At 32.9% G+C, this 18,969-nt stretch overlaps 3 protein-coding genes across 9 annotated transcripts in view; 1 reads left to right on the top strand and 2 right to left on the bottom strand.

The window, feature by feature from the left end:
• The window catches only part of LOC105228483 (uncharacterized), a 33,295-nt gene extending 25,959 nt beyond the window's left edge, over positions 1–7,336 (bottom strand). The window contains exons 1-4 of one of the 6 annotated variants that reach the window (XM_049455945.1): positions 7,212–7,336; positions 5,978–6,262; positions 4,917–5,897; positions 4,284–4,847 (exon numbers count right to left, since the gene is read on the bottom strand). In XM_049455945.1, coding sequence (XP_049311902.1) covers positions 4,601–4,847; positions 4,917–5,897; positions 5,978–6,156 — 1,407 coding nt within the window. In that variant the 5' untranslated portion in view covers positions 6,157–6,262; positions 7,212–7,336 and the 3' untranslated portion in view covers positions 4,284–4,600. Of the gene's footprint in view, positions 1–4,283; positions 4,848–4,916; positions 5,898–5,977; positions 6,263–6,380; positions 6,616–6,730; positions 6,749–6,823; positions 7,051–7,211 lie in introns of those variants that run through there. The other 5 variants (XM_049455943.1, XM_049455944.1, XM_049455941.1 and 2 more) reach the window with 5 other exon arrangements.
• LOC105232058 (serine-aspartate repeat-containing protein I) lies at positions 55–1,894 on the bottom strand. Of its 2 annotated transcripts, XM_049455949.1 has the most exons (4): positions 1,507–1,894; positions 576–794; positions 382–470; positions 55–297 (listed from the first exon to the last, which is right to left on the bottom strand). In XM_049455949.1, the coding sequence occupies exons 1-4, from the start codon at positions 1,769–1,771 to the stop codon at positions 256–258; spliced, it is 615 nt and encodes a 204-aa protein (XP_049311906.1). In that variant the 5' UTR covers positions 1,772–1,894; the 3' UTR covers positions 55–255. The 2 variants fall into 2 exon arrangements, with proteins under 2 accessions (XP_049311906.1, XP_049311905.1); XM_049455948.1 differs by having other exon boundaries at positions 55–470; positions 1,507–1,893.
• A 184-nt stretch (positions 7,337–7,520) lies between the features above and the next one.
• LOC105232059 (zinc finger protein 420) lies at positions 7,521–14,290 on the top strand. The gene is made up of 5 exons (XM_011213640.4): positions 7,521–7,930; positions 8,037–8,805; positions 9,229–9,816; positions 9,888–10,604; positions 10,673–14,290. Exons 1-5 carry the CDS (start codon positions 7,775–7,777, stop codon positions 11,050–11,052), a joined length of 2,610 nt encoding a protein of 869 aa, XP_011211942.2. The 5' UTR covers positions 7,521–7,774; the 3' UTR covers positions 11,053–14,290.
• The last annotated feature ends 4,679 nt before the right edge of the window (positions 14,291–18,969 follow it).

The raw sequence follows: 18,969 nt of genomic DNA on the forward strand, positions 1-18,969 counted from the left end.
ATAAGATGACTTAAACCGAACGGAAAGCGCTAGCGGAGTAGACAACAGTGTTTACTTTCTTAACAGAAACTTTTTATTGGACTATTTCTAAGCACAACACACAAACATAACAGAATTTATCGCAAAACAAAAGCGAATCTATCTTCAACACACAACTTGTGCTATTTCTCAGCACAAGACACAAACATAACAGAATTTATGGTAAAACAAAGGAGAGTCTCTCTTCAACACACGAACAGCAGCTAGTTCCCGTTATTATTCCCCATCATTTAGTGCTTTTGCATGATCCATATCTGCCTCAGCATCGTCAGCTAGTGCTTCCTTATCAACCAAGTCTGCTTGAGTTGCGGCAATCTCTTCTTTACCTGCGTCCATATCTGCCTCAGCATCGTCAGCTAGTGCTTGATTTGCGTCAATCTCTTCTTTAGCTGCGTCGGACTCTTCTCCACCTGCGGCAATCTCTTCTTTACCTGCGTCCATATCTGCCTCAGCATCGTCAGCTAGTGCTTGATTTGCGTCAATCTCTTCTTTTCCTGCATCAATCTCTTCTTCGCCTGCGTTAATCTCTTCTTTACCTGCGTCCATATCTGCCTCAGCATCGTCAGCTAGTGCTTGATTTGCGTCCATCTCTTCTTTTCCTGCATCAATCTCTTCTTCGCCTGCGTTAATCTCTTCTTTACCTGCGTCATCTTCGATGTTTTCTAAGTCCATATCTCTACTCTGACGCCTTCTAATGCTTTTATCTGCTTTCGGTGAACAAGCTCCGCTATGTAGGAAGCGTACTGTAGGAATTTCTAAAAGATCAAATAGGGAAGAAACGTAATAAATAGCTTTACCACTTTTATCTGAGTGCTGATCACATGGCCGTGTGGAGGGATTCCACCTTAAACTATTGAAAAGTGAAACTGGAACTAGTCTTTATTTACTTAACGGGTCTTGAGATAGGGTAGTACGTGTCCAAAGTCTTTTAAACCCGCCTGAATATTTCGAAAATGATGAATTCGCATAACGATTCAACGCGAATACGAAACAATAACAATTTCTAATGCTGGCGAGTGGAAGCTTCCGAAAACCTCGCAAATACTACAGCGATATTTGGGATTCCGGGGTGAACGCGAGGTTCTCGGGTATTCTGAGACATATTGAAGCGTGTAGGATTCCGCCGAGCTGAAGTAGCGGTTGATGTTAGCGAAAATGGATCATAGATCAGTATAACCCAAACATACTGGTCTTGAGTCCATTTTCGAACACCCCAGTATCCCAAATACTGTTAATATCAACCTCTACTTGAGCTTCAAGGCGTCCTACATACTTCAGTATATCTCAGAAACTACGAGACATCGCAAACTCCACAATAGTCCCGAATTAAACTGCGCCCAGTTATCAACCTCTACTTTACGCTTTACGGAGCCCTACACAGTTTCAGAACTTTTCAAAACCCGTCAATTTACGCTCATTGAGACCAGCAATTGTATTCCTTCCTCTAAACTCCCCCCATTTACTTACTGTTGCCTAAAGTCCGTTGCAATATCGCGGAGCATCTGATTTTATTGTTGAGAACACAGCGGGAGGGCGCTGTCATTGGTTCACCATCAACCAACCCACAAACTGGCATATATAGGCGCGGACAGACGGTTTCCTCGCATATGGGCGTAGAAGTAGCTGGCAGAGCCGCAGACGTGTTAGCCGCCTCGGAAGATTCGGCGCTGACCAATAGCTGAGCTGGCAAGCTCACGACGGCAAGAATTACTAAACAGCTGTAGGCACGCATTCTTGATGAATTTTAATTACTTTTTAGACAGGCCGTTAACTACTTTTTTTAATTTTAATAAATATATACACGGAAAACACCGTTACTTGTTTCTGAGACACTTTCGAGTTTGTGATATAACAGTGCTCGAACTCAAGCGCTTTTAAGTGAATAACTTGAAGGTTAAAGCGCGCATCGGATCGAAATGTGTGCCAACAACTGTATAAATAACGGTTAGTTGAGGAACTAACAAAGCAGTTTGTTTGTTTAATTTGTAGTTTAAAATGTGTTTCAAACAAATTCAGGGTTGAATCTTTATTTGATTTGCGAAAACATTTGGCACAACAATTTACATTGAAGGTCGAACTTGAGAAAGTTCAAGTTACAAGAAAAATGTGTTTACCGCTTCTGTAAATATTTGTGATGTAAATAACACGCAGCAAGGCGTAAATTTTAGTTAAATCAAACAGCACTTAATTTTGGAGCTTCGGTAGATAGTCTTTAGATCAGCGCGGTGGCTCCAAAGTGGCAACTAGTAAGTCTTGTATTAATCGCACAGTCCGTTGTGGGTAGAAGAGTGAGTACTTGATTTAAAAACTGACAGGACGAATCTTTCTAGGGATCTAAGCGTCTTAAAAGCACAGCTGCTCGAGAGAAGAAGACGTAAAGAAGCTGTGAAATTCATGGAATGCCACAGCAGCCTCGGAAATAGTTTCCTGGTTAAACGGGCTTATTTCAAGCTTTCCCAACGACTTGTGAACTTCTTTTTGATGATTTGTTTGGGATTAGCTCAGTAAATATAAATCAATTAACGGTAGTCTTTGTTACGAAAAGCGGTTTCAAGCGCAAAGCAGGCAGGCGACCAAAAACTAAGCTGTATTTGTGTGATTGCTTTAAGGAAGTTCTTCCGTCAGTAAGTTAGTTATGCAGAAACCAGAAGTGCTCTGGGAGTCATCTCGAAAAAAGGTTATTTCAGAAACTAAGCCTTTTCTAAGAACTCTAAACGACAGAGTCTCAAGCAGGGACTTCACAAGGATATATTTTTTTTTTTTTAAATCGAAAAGTTTCATACAAAGAAGCTCGAGGAGAGACTTCACCGTACGTACGAGCTCTTTAGTACACTTTTAGAGGTAACTTATTGGAATGGTAGTATCAATATTCCCGCAAGTAAGCAAAAACTCGAGATGAACAAGGGAATTCATATGTTTCGACGTAGTTTAAGTGAAAGAAAAATGAGTGTAGGACAAGCTCTTCTATGCTAGTACCGGAAACATTTACGGAACGACTATACAGAGGTAACAGTGTAAATCTATTCTTGTATTGAAACCTCGTTTAATTCCACACTACATATCATCGTTGGTCATAAAGAGGGTTCACAAAGTCTTCAGAAAGGTCAAGCTGTTTCTAAATTAGGACTATACAAAGCGAAGTCAACAGGTCTCTATCTCTAAACATTGGACAATAAATGAAATTTAGACAGCATAACTCCATTTATGCTTATGGCAGTTACACAAGACCCCTCTAAAGAGAAATATCTTGGCGATTTGCCACAGAGGTCATCATCGGTATGTCTCAGAAACAGAATTACAAGCAAAGGATTAGAAGTATAGAGGAGACACAAAAATGTAGACGGTGTAGTGTACGAAAACATTTCAAACGAACTAAGGAGCGACTTAAATAGAATTAACAGTAGATTTGTGAGTTCCGTTAGATAAATGTTATTTACAATGGCTCTCAAACTGTCAGACAACCAGCTGGACAAACAAGAGACACCGGAAATTTGCACAGGAAGTCGCAAATTATCAAACTATAGATGATTCATGGTGTATTTGCGAGGAATTTTCACACTGCGTACACAGAAATATACAGTGTTGGAAAAAATAATAGAAACAAGCTGGTTGCATTCGCCGTCTGCAAATATTTCGTAAGGAAATAAAGTTATATTTATTTATTTTGGATATTGTTGCTATAATTTTTGCCAACGGTGTATAAATCAACTAAAATTGTGCAAATACGATTGTTGAATAGAAAAAAATAATGTCAAATATTATTTATAGGCAGCTAATTCTCGAAATTACCTAACGTTTTGAAATACTTGTTCTTGACAAATTCTTTAGAATCAAAATTATGTTTAATTTGATTATTTTTGTTTTATATACATTATAAAATACAGCCGAATACCTTTAATATTATATATCACATAACCTAAAAAACAAAAATTCTGCAAGAAATTTAAAAATAAGTGTTTAATGAATTCAAATATGAGTGAATAAATGCATAAATGTATATATGTATGTTTGCATGTATGTATGTTTGCATGTACATACATATGTATGTATGTAAATATGAACAAAAATAAAAAAAAATCGCACATAACCTCTAAAGTAAAATATTTCAAAATTTGCAACATTTGTACCAGATTTTTCCGTTCAAATCTTAAGGACAGCAAACACTTCTTATCAACACACACACACTAATCAGATTTAAATGCACACATAGTTACTCTATCATGTGTACACAAAAACCAAAAAAAAATTGTTTATTTGCATTTATTTATAAAAATAACGGTTATTATTATATGTTTGTAACTGTTTATTGCACTTAAATATTCTTTGCAAGCATGCGAAGGCAGCAGCTGGGATATTAATAGAAATATTGTCTAATCAAATGTAAAGAGAAAATAATATTATAGCACCTTTCTCTCAACCAACCAACTCGATTTGTAAATTAGACTGCTTGCAGACAGTTATTTATAATATTGCGTTTATATTTAATAATTTGTTATATTTATTTCCTTTAAAAGCCACTGTAGGCTTATACTTAAAATGCTAAAGCACAGTTAACCTAAACTCAAAGCTCATCCATATAGCCCATTTTGCAGGCATGTCGCAGTACCGCCAGCAAACGCATATTTACTTCATCGCCACCGATCTCAATCGAAACCCTATGAAACTCTTCGCCACGCAAATTGGTCTCGAAGAGATGTGAGATCTTCGCACATTCCTCTTCGCTCGAGAGCATCCACGGTAGAAAGTGTAGACAAATCATGACGCCATAGAAGGCATAGCGTTTAAAGTGCGCTTGGAAGGCTTCAAAACTTTAAGGGTTTTCATTTTAAAATGAAATATGATTAAATAAGCATGAGTAGTAAAAACTCAACACCTACCTGTAAGTTGCCAATTGCGCAGCATCCACGCTTGCATTGCCTTTAACAGCTGCCTGCAGTGTATTAAACATATTTGTGTGGTACGTTTGCAGCATTTCTTGCCAAATGGCATCACGTGTTTCTTCGGTGGTATTCATGTACATGAAGAAACTCAAATCTAAACAGGGACTGCCATAACGCATCTCTTGAAAATCAATCATTTTCACGTCGGCCACCTTTGATGCGACAGTATCACCAGCTTCCTGCGCTTCATAACGGAACAGCACATTATTGCGATTATAATCGCCATGTAATATGGCGCCGAAATGTTTATCTTGCTCATTAACCACAACACCTGTGCGTATTTTCTCTAACAAGCGCGTCGGCTCTTCAATATACTTGGCACGCAAATCGCGCAAACGCTCTATTAATTTTAAATCATCGGCATTTTGCTTATCAAACGTATTGCCATCAATTTTACGATCGAAAAAGTCATAGAAGCGGTCGAATGCAGCACGGTACAAATAACGATAAAAGTTGTCTTGTGCATCACGCGGATCCGCATCATTGATAAAGGGCAGCGTCACTATTTCACTTTTCAAGCTTTCGAGTTGCGTGGGATCAATTAGCCGCAAGGCATAGCTAATGGCATGATATTGTCCGATCGTACGACACATTGGCAACAAGTGTTCACGCGTAAGATATAGACGTGGTCCTAACACGTAACCGCGCGGTTTCAAATGTTCCAGCACTAACACTGACTCGCGCACGCCCGGCGCAGCGCTCAAACCCTCAATATAACCAAATTTCGCCACATAAGGATGTGGCACCCAATCGTCAATGGTGATGTCGAGCTTGGCGGCGGCTAGCACTTTAGCAAAGGCAGGCAGAGCGCGTTCATACACAAATATTTCATTGGCAAATTGTATGTACGACTTGCTGGACTCACGAAAGCTTACATCGCCTTTCATGAATTTGGCCACAAGCAGCCGCTGCTTGGCGCTGTGTAGTGAAGGAAAAAAGAAAGTGTAAAAATATTAGTGGAAATGTGCAAAATTTTTTATATTTAGATTTCTACACACCCGTCGGCAGTCTGCGTATGAAATTTAATGTTGTAGAGTGCCGACATAAAGCCGTCCAGCCCGCTTGCATGCTCCAGCTCGAACTTCAGCAAAGTTTCGCCTTGCAATTGTGTCAAAATTTTCGGCACTACATATTCTTTAATAAATTTTAAATGCGTATTGTCGCACGACTCACTCATTGTACAATATTTGCGAATTAGCGTGTTAACTGTTTGAAAGGCACTGTTTGACTGTTTGGATTATTATAATTTCGGCAGCTGTGTTTCATGCGCAGTGTGTCGGAGGCTACAAAGGAAATGTAGAAAGGAAGTTAGTAGTAAGAATAAGAATTTTAAATTAATTTTCGTTAAATATATTTTTAAATAGTTGGTTGTATTTTTGCGCAACAGCACATGTATATTACTTTGTGCATATATTATTAGCCTATATTTAAAGTTATTTTGAATTCAATAAAAATTGTAGCACTTTAATATTGTTATTACTTAATTTAGCAGCTAATTCGGGTGCTACTTGCTACTAACGCGTCAAATCACAACTTGTTTAGGAAAAGTTTAGGCAACACCCTTAATAAATAAATGTTTAAATAAGCATAGTAAGCCTTAATTAAATAATAAAATGCTTATCAGCACATTATATCAAGATTTTAAGTGGCACTTAAGCGTTTAAGCAACGTGGACGAATCGCTATCTGCTGTGGGATGCTTCGCATATACGTACATACATATTTACATTTGTATATTAAGTACAAACGTACTTAGAAACTCATATAACAGGCAGCTATCAGCAAAATATTATTATTATGTACTACTACTACCGCAATAACGAATTTTCACCATACTATATTTACATTGCAGCAGTGCGCAGCGATTGTTGTTATTAATTGATAGATATCAACACTTTACAAACTCAATTAAAAAAATTATTGTATTTCGCTCCAAACTGTAGCCGCAGACGAGTGCATTGTAGTTTATAGACGACAAATAATCATTGAGCAACGTCAGCAAGTGCATTGAATAAATATACATATGTGCATAAAGAATTCGTTTGCACTTTTTTGCTCAAGTAACTGTATTTATGTGCTTTGGCGTATCATTTTTCTTTGTAAAATACGACTCTAGCAATTATTTACAGTAAACAATTTAACTTTATGAAATTTGACACAAACATGCCATCAAAATAACTAATTTTTATTTATTTGTATTTAATATATTTAGATTTAAAACACCGGCACTCACAAATGTAAACTCACAACTTGTTATTGTTTCAGCTGGTTGACGTTTATTTGACAAACATTTTCGCAACAAAATGACATATTGACGCAGCGTTGCTTTTCGCTGTATTTTATAAACTGGCTTTCGTAGCTTTTTATGTATTGTAATACTCATATTTTTAAGGCTTTAATTAATTAATGTACTTGCTTTTATTTTTCTACTTGTTGCACTTAACCAAGTTTTGTTTAAGAACAAAAATTAAATTTTAAACACTGCAATTTTTTCGCTTTTTCCAACCACGCTTTTTTCGCGCGCATTTTATATTGGTATCCAGGCATACACACGCCAGCACTGAACACACGCCATGCGAATGTCGCACAACAAAAAACAGCTGACTTTATCAGTCATCATGCAGTGAATAAGAAAATTAATAGACGCGTAAAAGTAAATTTTTCTGATTGCATTCTTTGTGCGTTGTTTTTGTTGAAAGCAAAAAAAGTTAATACTATAGGTTTAAAATCTCAAAGTCGGTATATTAGTGTGTCAAATAACGCAAAAATTTTATTTGCACACAAGCGTTGCACGCTATGGAGCAGGTTGCACATGTAGAAGCTTGCCGCCTGTGCGCGAATTTCTATGTGACCGGTGCTGAGGTCGAATTTGTGCATCTCTTCCAACCACTGACCGGACTTGAGGAGCAGTTGCAGTTTACACGCAACGAATTGAGCAATTGGCACTTACAGGTGAGTAAGCTGTGCTAAAGTCGCTATTGAATTTGCGCACATTTCACAATATGCTGCAATATTGACAAATGTTTACTATTTTCGTTGTTGTTGTCACAATATTCAGATTTCGGGCGATGATGGCTTGCCGCAGCGTATTTGTGCGAATTGTTTTACACAATTTTGTAATATATACGCATTCCGTCAGCAATGTGTGTTGGCACAACAAAAATTGTTGCAATCATTTGTGGGCGTTGGTCTGAGCGCAGACAATGCAATTACAGGCGAAGCTAAACAACAACAGACAAACACAAACGCTGATTTGTCAAGCGACAGTGAGCTGCTGAATGGGTTGAAAATGGAGGCACCCGTGACCAGCGCTGAATTAATGGCCAGTTTAGATTGTTTACAAACGCCCACCACCAGCGCTGATGTGATCGCCAGCTTAGATGGCATGCAGCTGCCCGCTAGTGTGGCGGAGACGCTCTCCATGCTCACACAGGAACTGACTACTATGCAAAATGGCACACTGCTGGATAATAGCGGCAATTCCATAACCACACATGCCAATATGGACACGAAGACGGCACAAACGAATGTTTTGCAATTTAATGCAGCTACAACAACACAAAACATATACTATACACAGCAGACGCCAATCACCACAGTGAGCGCCGACACCAATACGCCAGCGACTTTAGTGACGACCAGTGACAGCACGCCAAAGCGTGCTACAAAATGCAGCAAAGCCAGTGATATTGATTTGGAGGAAATGCTACAGGGCAGCATTATACAGAAGAACAACAATACGTCCACGGATTTGAAGGCTACAGCGCAAACTGACGACGCAGCAGCACAACAGCCTTACACCAATTATAATGAACTGTTGGAAGATGGTGCGTAATTAGCAAAAGTTTATACCCTGAACAGTGTATATTACGTTTAGAACGAAGTTTGTAATACCCAGAAGGGAAATTATATATGTAAATGATGAGCTGAGTCGATTTAGCCATGTCCGTCCGTTGGTCCGTCTCTCTGCATATACGCGAACTAGCCGTCAGTTTCTGAGATATCGAACTGAAATCTTACACACGTCCTTTACTTCCCTAGAAGCTGTTGATTTGTCAAAACAGCCTATATTGGACCACTTTAGCATATAGCTGCCATACAAATTGACTTATCAAAATGTCAAAAAACATATTTTGTACCCTTTTATGCTACAAGAAATGCATCTGTGAAGGGTATTATAGCTTCGGTGCAACCGAAGTTGGTTTTTTCTTCTCTTTACTCTAAACATTTTCTAAAATATTCTTTCACAGATATGGACCTTATCTCATGCTCCGACCCCGAGGACACACACGAAATGGACGAGCTCGACGCCGATGGGGACCCCTCAACACAAACGCGCATCTCACGCAACCCATTCGCCTGTCAATACTGTTACTGCCCAAACTCCGGCTCCATCGATCACCTCGTCTTCGACAGCGCCGATGCACTCTCGCAGCATTTCTTCGACGTGCACGACCCCAATTTGCCCTACACATGCCCGTATTGCCCGCAAAAGTACAGCTCCGTCAAGCAACGCGACTATCATGTGCGGCTCATACACCCGACCGCCGCCAAATCCGAACACTGCAACTACTGTAAGAAGACGCTACGCTCGCCAAAGGAATTACACGAGTTCAACTGTCAATATGTAAGCAATTGGCATTGCGATACGTGCGATCAACGTTTTGTGCAAGTGCCCTTGGGTCGTTTTCGCACGCATCAGCGTCATCACGCCGCCAGCAAGTTTAAATGTCGTGATTGTGCGCGCGTGTTTGTACGTCGCGCCAATTTGCTCGCGCATGAGCGTACTCACCGGCCGTCAGTGCAACACGCAATACAGTGCGATCAATGTAAAGAAGGTGAGTGCATGCAAATTACCAAATTACACACAGCCATGCAAATATTTATTAATACTTTTGTTAATGCGCAGTATTCTCCAACGATTATGAGGTGCGCCGCCACAAGTATCAAGCGCATGATGGCGCTCTGCCAGTGCGTTGCGCCTACTGTCACAAAGGTTTCGTCAGCATGGCCTTTCTCAGTCGGCACACGCAACACTTCCATCCGGAAAAGTTGAACCACACCAATTTCGCGTCCGCCACCTGCAGCAATTGCGGCTGCGCCTTCAGCTCCATACACAAATTGCGTCTGCACCTGCAGCGACCGCGCGACGAGAACGGACGCTGCATTGAGTTGGTGCGTGAAGTCGCGCCGTATCAGGAGCGCGCACGCCAGCTACGGCGACCGCGCCTGCACTCCTGCCATCACTGCAATAAACGCTTCTCCACACGTGCCACGCTCGAAAAACACATGACCACCCATGAGGCCGTCACGTATGGCTGCAACGAGTGCACGACCACCTTCGCGAATGCCAACGAGCTGAAACAGCATGTCATGCAGTTGCATGTGAAGCCGCGCTACCTCAAATGTGAGCACTGCGACAAGCGTTTCTGCTATATGCGCGAATTGCAACAACACCAGAAAATACACATCGCCGCGTTCGAGGACAAAACGCTGCACTGCCCCGTCTACAAGTGCGGCTTTGTGGCCTCCTGCGCGCAGGAGGCGCACGATCATGCCGTACTCAAGCACAAGCTCGTCGCCTGCGAATACTGCGATGGGCTCTTTGCGCGCAATCGGATCTCAGGTAAGTGCCAGCAATTGCAAGCCTAAACTCCTATGTTTATATAACATTGCCGTACATTTTAATTGCAGTTCATCAACGCACCACGCATGCCGCACAAATTGGTGTATCTAAATCGAATAACAATAACAATAATGAAGCTAGTGTGCGCAGCTCATTGGCGGCGCAAAACGAAGACTCTTTGGCCGTGGCGAGCATACTCGACAACAACACACATAACCAAAGCAATGATAATGACATTATGGTCTCATTTGAGGACACCGCCAACAGTGGCAGCGAGAAGGTGCGCGTTGAGTTGGTGCACCAGCAGACGCCAAGTATTAGCAGTTTGGTGCTGCAAGAGCAAACGTCCAACACTTTTAAACCACTCGATCCAACGGCCGATGAAATGGAGCAGAACTTCCTAATTAACAATTTGCTGGATCCGGAAAATGAGATCATAGTCACATGATAGACTGTAGACGAACTGTTACTGTGTATGTAGGTGCGACAGTTAATTTGAAAAAACAAACAGAATTTCCGTAAGAAGTATTGGCAACGATTTTGAAAAACAAAAACAAATCGGTGTGACCTTAAAGTGAATATCTCATAGCATTATAACTTAAAATAATTGGTTTTGACAATTCGATATTAATTTTAAAATTACATATGTTTAGTTTTCCAAAGAATTTATTTTAACAGTTATTTACAGCCAACAAAACAGCTATTGAATTAAAAATATTACTGAATTGCAAATAATGCATTTTAATTATGTAATTTTCGTAAGTTTAATAAAAGAATTAAAGTATTTTCAAAATATGCTTAAAAAAACGTATGAAAAAAGTAAAAAAAAAAAACTTGCAACAAGAAAACTACTCGTAACGCAGAATTCTACTTAGGTAACGTAATAAACCAGAACTTTAAAAAGCAAATAAAAAAAAAATTAATTGAAAAAGTTCAAAAATGCGTTGCAGCATGTAACGAATAATACATACTTAATTAAAAAAAAAAAGATGGAAAAAAGTATTGGCAGTTAATTTTTCAAGTAAGACAAATTCTAAAGACATAGTATATTAATTAAAATTAGTAAATATTTGAAAAAAAACTACGCCGCAACCAAAATATTAAAATTTTCGATGTTTTAAACATAAAAAACGCATGTTCGAAAATTCGAACTTAATTCGAAAATACATATTAACCGCAGAAACATTAAAATATACCGCTAGCAATTGTGCAAGCAAATTTTTGGGCCTAAGTAATGCATAAAATAAGTTTCGAATATGCCAATAATGGCTAATAAGTAAAAAATTATTTACATTTAATAATTGTATTCATTAAAAAATTGCATAACTACAAAATTTAAGTATATATGTGCAACTGAAGACATAACTTCATTGCAAGCAGTAAATTTCTTTGAAAAAGAAATTATTTTCGAAAAAAACAAAAGTTTTAGTAAGTCGTAACATAAATTGTTTAAAAATTAAACTTTTTATTCATGTGTATTTTTGTTATTAATAAGGTTTTATTTTCGCATATTCGAAATCAAAACTATTATAAACTTTATTATTATTATTTTTTTTAATTTTAAATATTAAATTATTTGGATCGAAACAAATTTGCGCAAACGAAAATTACAGTTCGTTTTATTCAAGCAAATATTGTGTTATTTTTTATAAAAATATGTTACCAATTTGGCCATGAAATTATTTTCAAAAATATTAACTATTTGTTTATGAAGGCTACAAATATGCTACCAATTTAATTTGGCCATGCAATTATTTTCAAAAATATTAATGTATTTAGTTATGAAGGCTGTTAGCTAGTAATCTAAGTTTTTTTATACGCATATTGTAAACGTAGTGAGCTTTTAGTAAAAAGTTTCAATTCTAATTTATAAGTTGTTTTTGTACGAAAAATTATATTTTTTATTACTAAAATATTGGTTTACAAGGAAAACTATTTCAAAAAACAAGAAAAGGCAAATACTCAATAAGGGACACTTTTTGACTAAAAAAAATTTAATTTCGAATTTTCGAAAATAGCCGTAAATTTATTGTTGCCGTAGAGCAAACTTTAAAATTAACTAAAAAATTCGAACTAACGCTTTTTATGCATTCGAAATTAACTTCGAAAATTCGAACATTCAAATTTTGTGTTTATTTTATTTTTTTTATGCAACTGCGAAGTTTTTCGTGACCCATATTAGTTTAAATGTGTCAAAAGTGACTAGAAAATTGGGTAAACACTTGTAGTTTTGCAATTGATAGGCCTTTGTATTGCTACAAACATGTTCCATTATGAGTTTGATTTTTCTCATATTTATGTATGTATTGTATATTATAATATATGGTTAAACTAAGCTTAAACCTGCTTTTACTATATACATATTAATATTATGTGAATTTAAGATATTTTATAAAATATTTATAGTTTTTTATTTTTGTGGTTTTTGTTGGCTTTTTCCATTCCATGGCTTCAAAAGTAAAACTCTTAAATTATAAGTTGATACATTGAAATTATATTCAAAATTGCTAGCAAGTGAAAAATTGTAAGCATAGAACTATGTATTTATATGAAGTAATTGTAGTTGTAGCGCTTCTCATCGATAGACATACAAACATCGGCACATAATTACTCATATATAACCACGCCTAACTGTACTCATATTTAACGTTAAACGCCTGAAGCTAAAATTTATAAATATTCGAACTGATATCCAAACTGTAATACAATATTTTATACACAAACAGAAATGTCTTAATAAATAAATAAATATTTGCAAAGTATGGAAATAACAGAGAATGTTTATGAGTTAAAAAAATAGGTACGAAGGCACGCCACTAAGATGCTATTTTTTTATCGAATTCGAATTCGAAGTATATTAATTCAAAAATATTTAGTAATGTCCTTTTAAATGTGAAATGTCTTAACAAAAGCAGATTTCATGCTAAACGAAATAAAAATTCAGAATTTTCGAAATTTTCTATGCGCTCAAAATTTTAAAATTTCAAGTTAAATGCGTTTTGGAGTAAAGTACATAACAAAAGCAGTATATAAGCCTTAAATAGCTTGCAATTTTCGTAAACACTCAAACAAACCGCCCTAAGGCATCAAAAAAAAAAATAAATAATAAAAAAGACACCAACAACTGTTACATATTGACGTTTAACATTTTAATCAACACTCTCAAACGGATCTGCATTTCAACAGATCAACAACAACACAGCAATAACAACAATTGCAATACAAAATTAATATTTAAACAATAAAAAACTCAAATGTTTGTGTGTATGCGTGCATATATTAAAAATTAGTATATATGTATGTTTGTGTACGACAACTTCGCGCGGCATCTTGGCAGCGGCTGGCGTGCCGGTTAATGCTTAATAAATATAGCGCTCGGGTCCAAAGTGCGAATACACAGCGAAACGAGTCACATACGCAAGCGACGAGCAAAAAACGAGCAAAACAAATTCCGAAAAAAAAATAAAATAAATAATAAAAGGTGCTAGGGGGTAAGGCATAAACAACAAAAAAATGTATAATTAGAATTATTGAGTAAACAGTAGCAAGACAGTAAACAACATACAGAGAATATTGTTTGAGAGACAATGTCTCAGGCTATTAGCAGCCACTTATGAGTTAGTAGGGGCGTTAATGTGACGGGTGGGCGTGACTGAGCGGCAATAAGTAAAATATATTCTATATATAATAAAAAAAAAACTTGAAATGCAAATATGAAAAAATTAAATAGAAAAGTTGATAAATTTAGAAGTTGTTAGTATAAGAATATAAATTATGATAAAATAAAAATATATACAATTTAATAAAAAATAGCATTAAAAAACTAGCAATGGAAATTAAATATAAAATTAGAAAAATTAATAAATTAAAAAATTATATAATAAAAAAATAAAAAAAAAATCAATTAAATAATTAAAAAAATAATTGAAATAAAAAATATTAAAATATAAAATAAAAAATTTAAATATGTTCAAAATCATGTTTGAATTATGATAAAATATAAAAATACAGAATTTAATAAAATTTAAAAATTAGTTAAATTTCAAATTATTGGTAAATTTGACTTAAATCATCATTAAAAAAAATGTTAAATGCAATAAAAAATAAAAAATTTATAAAATAAAAAAAATTAACAAAATAAAAAAAACATTAAATAAATATATTTAAAAATGAAATTGAAAATAAGATAAATTAAAAAAAATGTTAAAAAATATATATTCAAAAATTAAATTATTTTGCAAAAAACTATATTTGTAAGGCACATTCATAAGCATTATCTCTCTTTTTTATACATCAACAATTAATACGGACATTAAAACCAAATTAAGAAGTATTTGAGAAGGCAATTAAAGTCAATTGACGCTTTTGAAATATTTACGTAAAAATTTTGTGATAAGAACTTGACAGTAAAGTCAAATGAGCCAGAATAAAAAACATAAAAACAAAAACAAAAATATGAGCAGAAAATACGAAGGCAAAATACAAACAAATACATACTTATATTGAAATTTGCATAAAAATATATAGAAATATGTTTGTATGTATTAATGTTTAATTTACAGCTATTTTCAGTGCAAAATAGTTTCGTAGATTATGATTATTAAACAAAAAAGGCGCATTGAGACAGTTCTCTATAGAATGCAATGCAAAAATATTTTTAGTATATTATAGATGTGTAGGCAGTTAAAGGGTGTATCGTTAAGAAATTTAGAATTTTATTATGTAAAAAAATTCCAAAATTTAAAAAATGTGTTATTATAGTTTAAAAAATTTTAAATTTTTGTATATTTTTTTTTTTAATCAAATTATGGTTAAAATTGTATTGCTATGAATACCGATCTCAAACATTTAAAGCATTAACGGGTAAGAACTCGATGCCCAAACGGTATAATATTTTTTATTATTATAGATATATGTATGTATGTATATGCAGCTTTGAAATTTAGAAGCAAAAAATATAAGAAACAAATTTTTAAATTAAATTAAAATAGTGAAAAAAAAATAAAATATTAATACTTGAAAAATGGAATATAAACATTCCATAATTTTAGAAAATAAGTTATATGTCAAAATATATACATATATTTAAAATTAATTTAGAACCAATTGTATAAGAAATCTTACTAATGGCCAAAAATAAAAAAAAAACAATTCTTAGAAAAACATGTCAATGCAAGCTATAATTTTGTAGTTAGTGTGTGTGTGAAAAATATAAAAAATATCTATTACAAGAAATATAGTTTAAATCGCCTGCATTATATGTAATATATAAAAAAATTAATAAATAAAAATATTTTATAGTTTTATAATGTGTTTTAGTAAAAAAAATCTATTATATACATATGTATTAATAATTAAATTAATATAATGAAATAATTAAAAAAATTAAAGACAATAAAATATATAAAAAATAATTATTTAAAAAGTAAAAAAAATATTTAATTAAAATATAATTAATAATTAAATTAATTTAAAATAATTAATAATTAAAAAAATTAAAAATTAATTCAATTATTAATTAATTTAATTAATAATTATATTTTTAATTTAAAAATTAATTTAATTATTAATTATATCTTAATTAAATTATTTTTTATACTTTTTAAATAATTATTTTTTTATATATTTTATTTTAATTAAATTTTTTTTAATTTAAATTTTTGTAAATTAAAATCCTTAATTTAACAAAATTAATTCAATAACTCATAATAATTTAATTTAATTAAAATCTTAATTTAATAAAATTAATAATTTTAATTTAAAAAAAAATTAATTTTTATTTACAAATTTTTTAAATAAGAAAACGGGATAAACAAAAAAATTATCAACTAAATATTAAAAAATTAAAAAAAATATATAAACTGCATTTACATATGTAAAATAACAACAAAATGAAAAAATAAAATTAGATAATTAAAACAATTAAAAAACAAGAAAAGTTATTTAAAATCAAAATAAAATGTAAAACAAAATGAAATAATTTATTACATAATTATTTTTTGCTAATTTATTTTTTAATTTAATCTACAAAACTATAATTAAAAAATATTAATAATGGTATGTATAATTAGATTAATAAGTTTAATTTAATTTTAAATTACCGAAAATTTCAAATTAAAAAATTATAAAAGTTATAAAATAAATTTCAAAAAATTAAAACTAAGTAAAAAAAAATAGTTTAAGAATAAAATCTAAAATTAAGTAATTTAAACAAATTAGAAGCAATAAAAGTTATAAAGAATGTTAAACAAAATAAATTTATAAATTAAATAAAATTTTAATATCTGAAATCAAGATTAAAAAAAGGTAAAAAAAAATTAAATTATTAAATTATTACAAAAAAAATTAAGAAAATCATAATGAAATAAATATATTTTTTTTTACTTAAATAATAATATTTTTTAGATGTACAAATATAAAATAACATAAAAGTAAATAACAAAATAATTAATTAAATTTAAATAAATAGTTCATAATTAAAAAAATAAATTAACTGATTAACGTATTATAAATTTGCATAAATATTTTAAAATAAAAAAAAAAAATAAAAAAATATTTTAACAATAAATAAAATTAAATAAAAAAATATTTAAAAATTAAATAATAAATCATTAATTAAGCTAAGCATAAAAACTATAAAATATATGAAAATTAGTTTAAGAAAAATATTATGTTTAAGTAAAATAAATAATAATAACCGAAAGATGAATATTATAAAATACTTATAATTATATATATTAAATAAAAAATTTGTATATATGCCATACATACATAAATACATTACATACACCATTCGTAGCAACATCCCTGTCAAGAAAATATATTAAATAAAAATATTAAAACTTAAAATTCTTAGTAAAATATAATTTTGAATTATCTCGGTTAAAAAATGCATGCTCATAAACAAAAAAAAAATATTCAAAATATGAAATGTTTAAAATATTTATATTTATGCTTTATGTAAACGAATTAAAAGAAAATAAATTTCATATATGCAAAAAAAGTCGAATATTTTTATTTAATCTTCTAAAAGTTTGCAGCAACCCTAATATCGATGTAGATTTACTTTTGAAGGGTTGTTCTAAAGACAAGAAATAACATTAACTTCGGTTGCACCCTATAATACTGTTCACACTCACAAACACAAAAGATTACTGACAAGAATTTTGCTTGGTCAGTTTGTATGACAGCTATATGCTATAGTGAACCGATCCAAACAATTTTCTCGGAGACTGCAGCATTGCTTTAGGCAATAGTCCCTGCCAAGACGATAACTCATCAAATGAAAAAGTTTTCCATACAAGCACTTTATTCCGATTGTTCAGTTTGTATGGCAGCTATATGCTATAGTGGTCCGATCTCGGTCGTTCCGGCAAATGAGCAGCTTTTTGGTTAGAAAAGCACGCGTGCAAATTTTCAGAGCGATATTTTGTTTTTATATACATATTGTGATAAGTTTTCGTTTAACTTATGTGAAAAGCACTGAAATTCTCAACCAACTAATCAATTAAGTTTATATCAAGGAAAACGACAAGCAAAAGGGTTTAAATACATGATTTATGCATTAAAATGCATTTATTCATTAAAATGAATAATGTAATAAGTTTATAATGAAACTCATTAGGTAACCCGGAAAATAAATGCAATATATAACCATAAATATATATGTATGTAGTGAACAATTATTCATATATGTATATAAATAATAGCTGCAACTACTAATCAAAGTGGAAAGCAAACAGCAATATTATTATTTAAACTGCTATTTATACGTCAGTAAGTGAATGAAAGGGTGACACCTTGGCTGTAAACAAAGTTGTACTGAAAAAAACTTCTTTATAAAACTATTTTAGCTAACGAACGTCCACACCTTGATATATTAACTGCACCTGCATAATTTGCTTAATCTCACGGCTAATCTAACGTCAGCAATTTTTGTTTTGATTGATAAGCAAAGGTAATCAGTATTAATTTTAGAAATATGTATGTTGATTTACAATGGGGAGAAACCCATGGCTACCATATGACTATGTGATTATCAAGCAAAATGTGTTTCAAATGTAAATTAAAAACCTTACGTGCAGACTGGGCCTGAATGCAGTTATTTCGGGCCGAAAGCTTTGGCAAATGGGCTTTCAGCTTTACCAAATGTATTTAAGTTTTTTTGCCGGATATTGGCATTATCGCTCGTAAAATTGCCTTATCAATCAACTGTGTGATTAGCCAATAAAGCATTAGCCATAAATCCCTGTCAGTGGTCTACGTCATTGGGAATTCTCTATCGAGAAAATAAATCAAGAACTGAAACTGGTGCGATAATAAGAAATCAATGAAAACTTCGAGTTGTAAACAATAAGATTTACAG

Source organism: Bactrocera dorsalis, chromosome 4 (genome assembly GCF_023373825.1).
Source record: "Bactrocera dorsalis isolate Fly_Bdor chromosome 4, ASM2337382v1, whole genome shotgun sequence".
NCBI classification, from domain to species: Eukaryota; Metazoa; Arthropoda; class Insecta; order Diptera; family Tephritidae; genus Bactrocera; species Bactrocera dorsalis.

What these genes read in the sequence shown, in the direction of transcription:
- LOC105232059 (XM_011213640.4), top strand. Translation starts at nt 7,775, where the DNA reads ATGGAGCAGGTTGCACATGTAGAAGCTTGCCGCCTGTGCGCGAATTTC. An exon ending in TAATGAACTGTTGGAAGATG is followed by an intron (nt 8,806 to 9,228) that starts GTGCGTAATTAG and finishes ATTCTTTCACAG; the next exon opens with ATATGGACCTTATCTCATGC. An exon ending in TGCGCGCAATCGGATCTCAG is followed by an intron (nt 10,605 to 10,672) that starts GTAAGTGCCAGC and finishes TTTTAATTGCAG; the next exon opens with TTCATCAACGCACCACGCAT.
- LOC105232058 (XM_049455948.1), bottom strand. Translation starts at nt 1,771, where the DNA reads ATGCGTGCCTACAGCTGTTTAGTAATTCTTGCCGTCGTGAGCTTGCCA. An exon ending in GCAACGGACTTTAGGCAACA is followed by an intron (nt 795 to 1,506) that starts GTAAGTAAATGG and finishes TTGATCTTTTAG; the next exon opens with AAATTCCTACAGTACGCTTC. An exon ending in TGAGGCAGATATGGACGCAG is followed by an intron (nt 471 to 575) that starts GTAAAGAAGAGA and finishes ATATGGACGCAG; the next exon opens with GTAAAGAAGAGATTGCCGCA.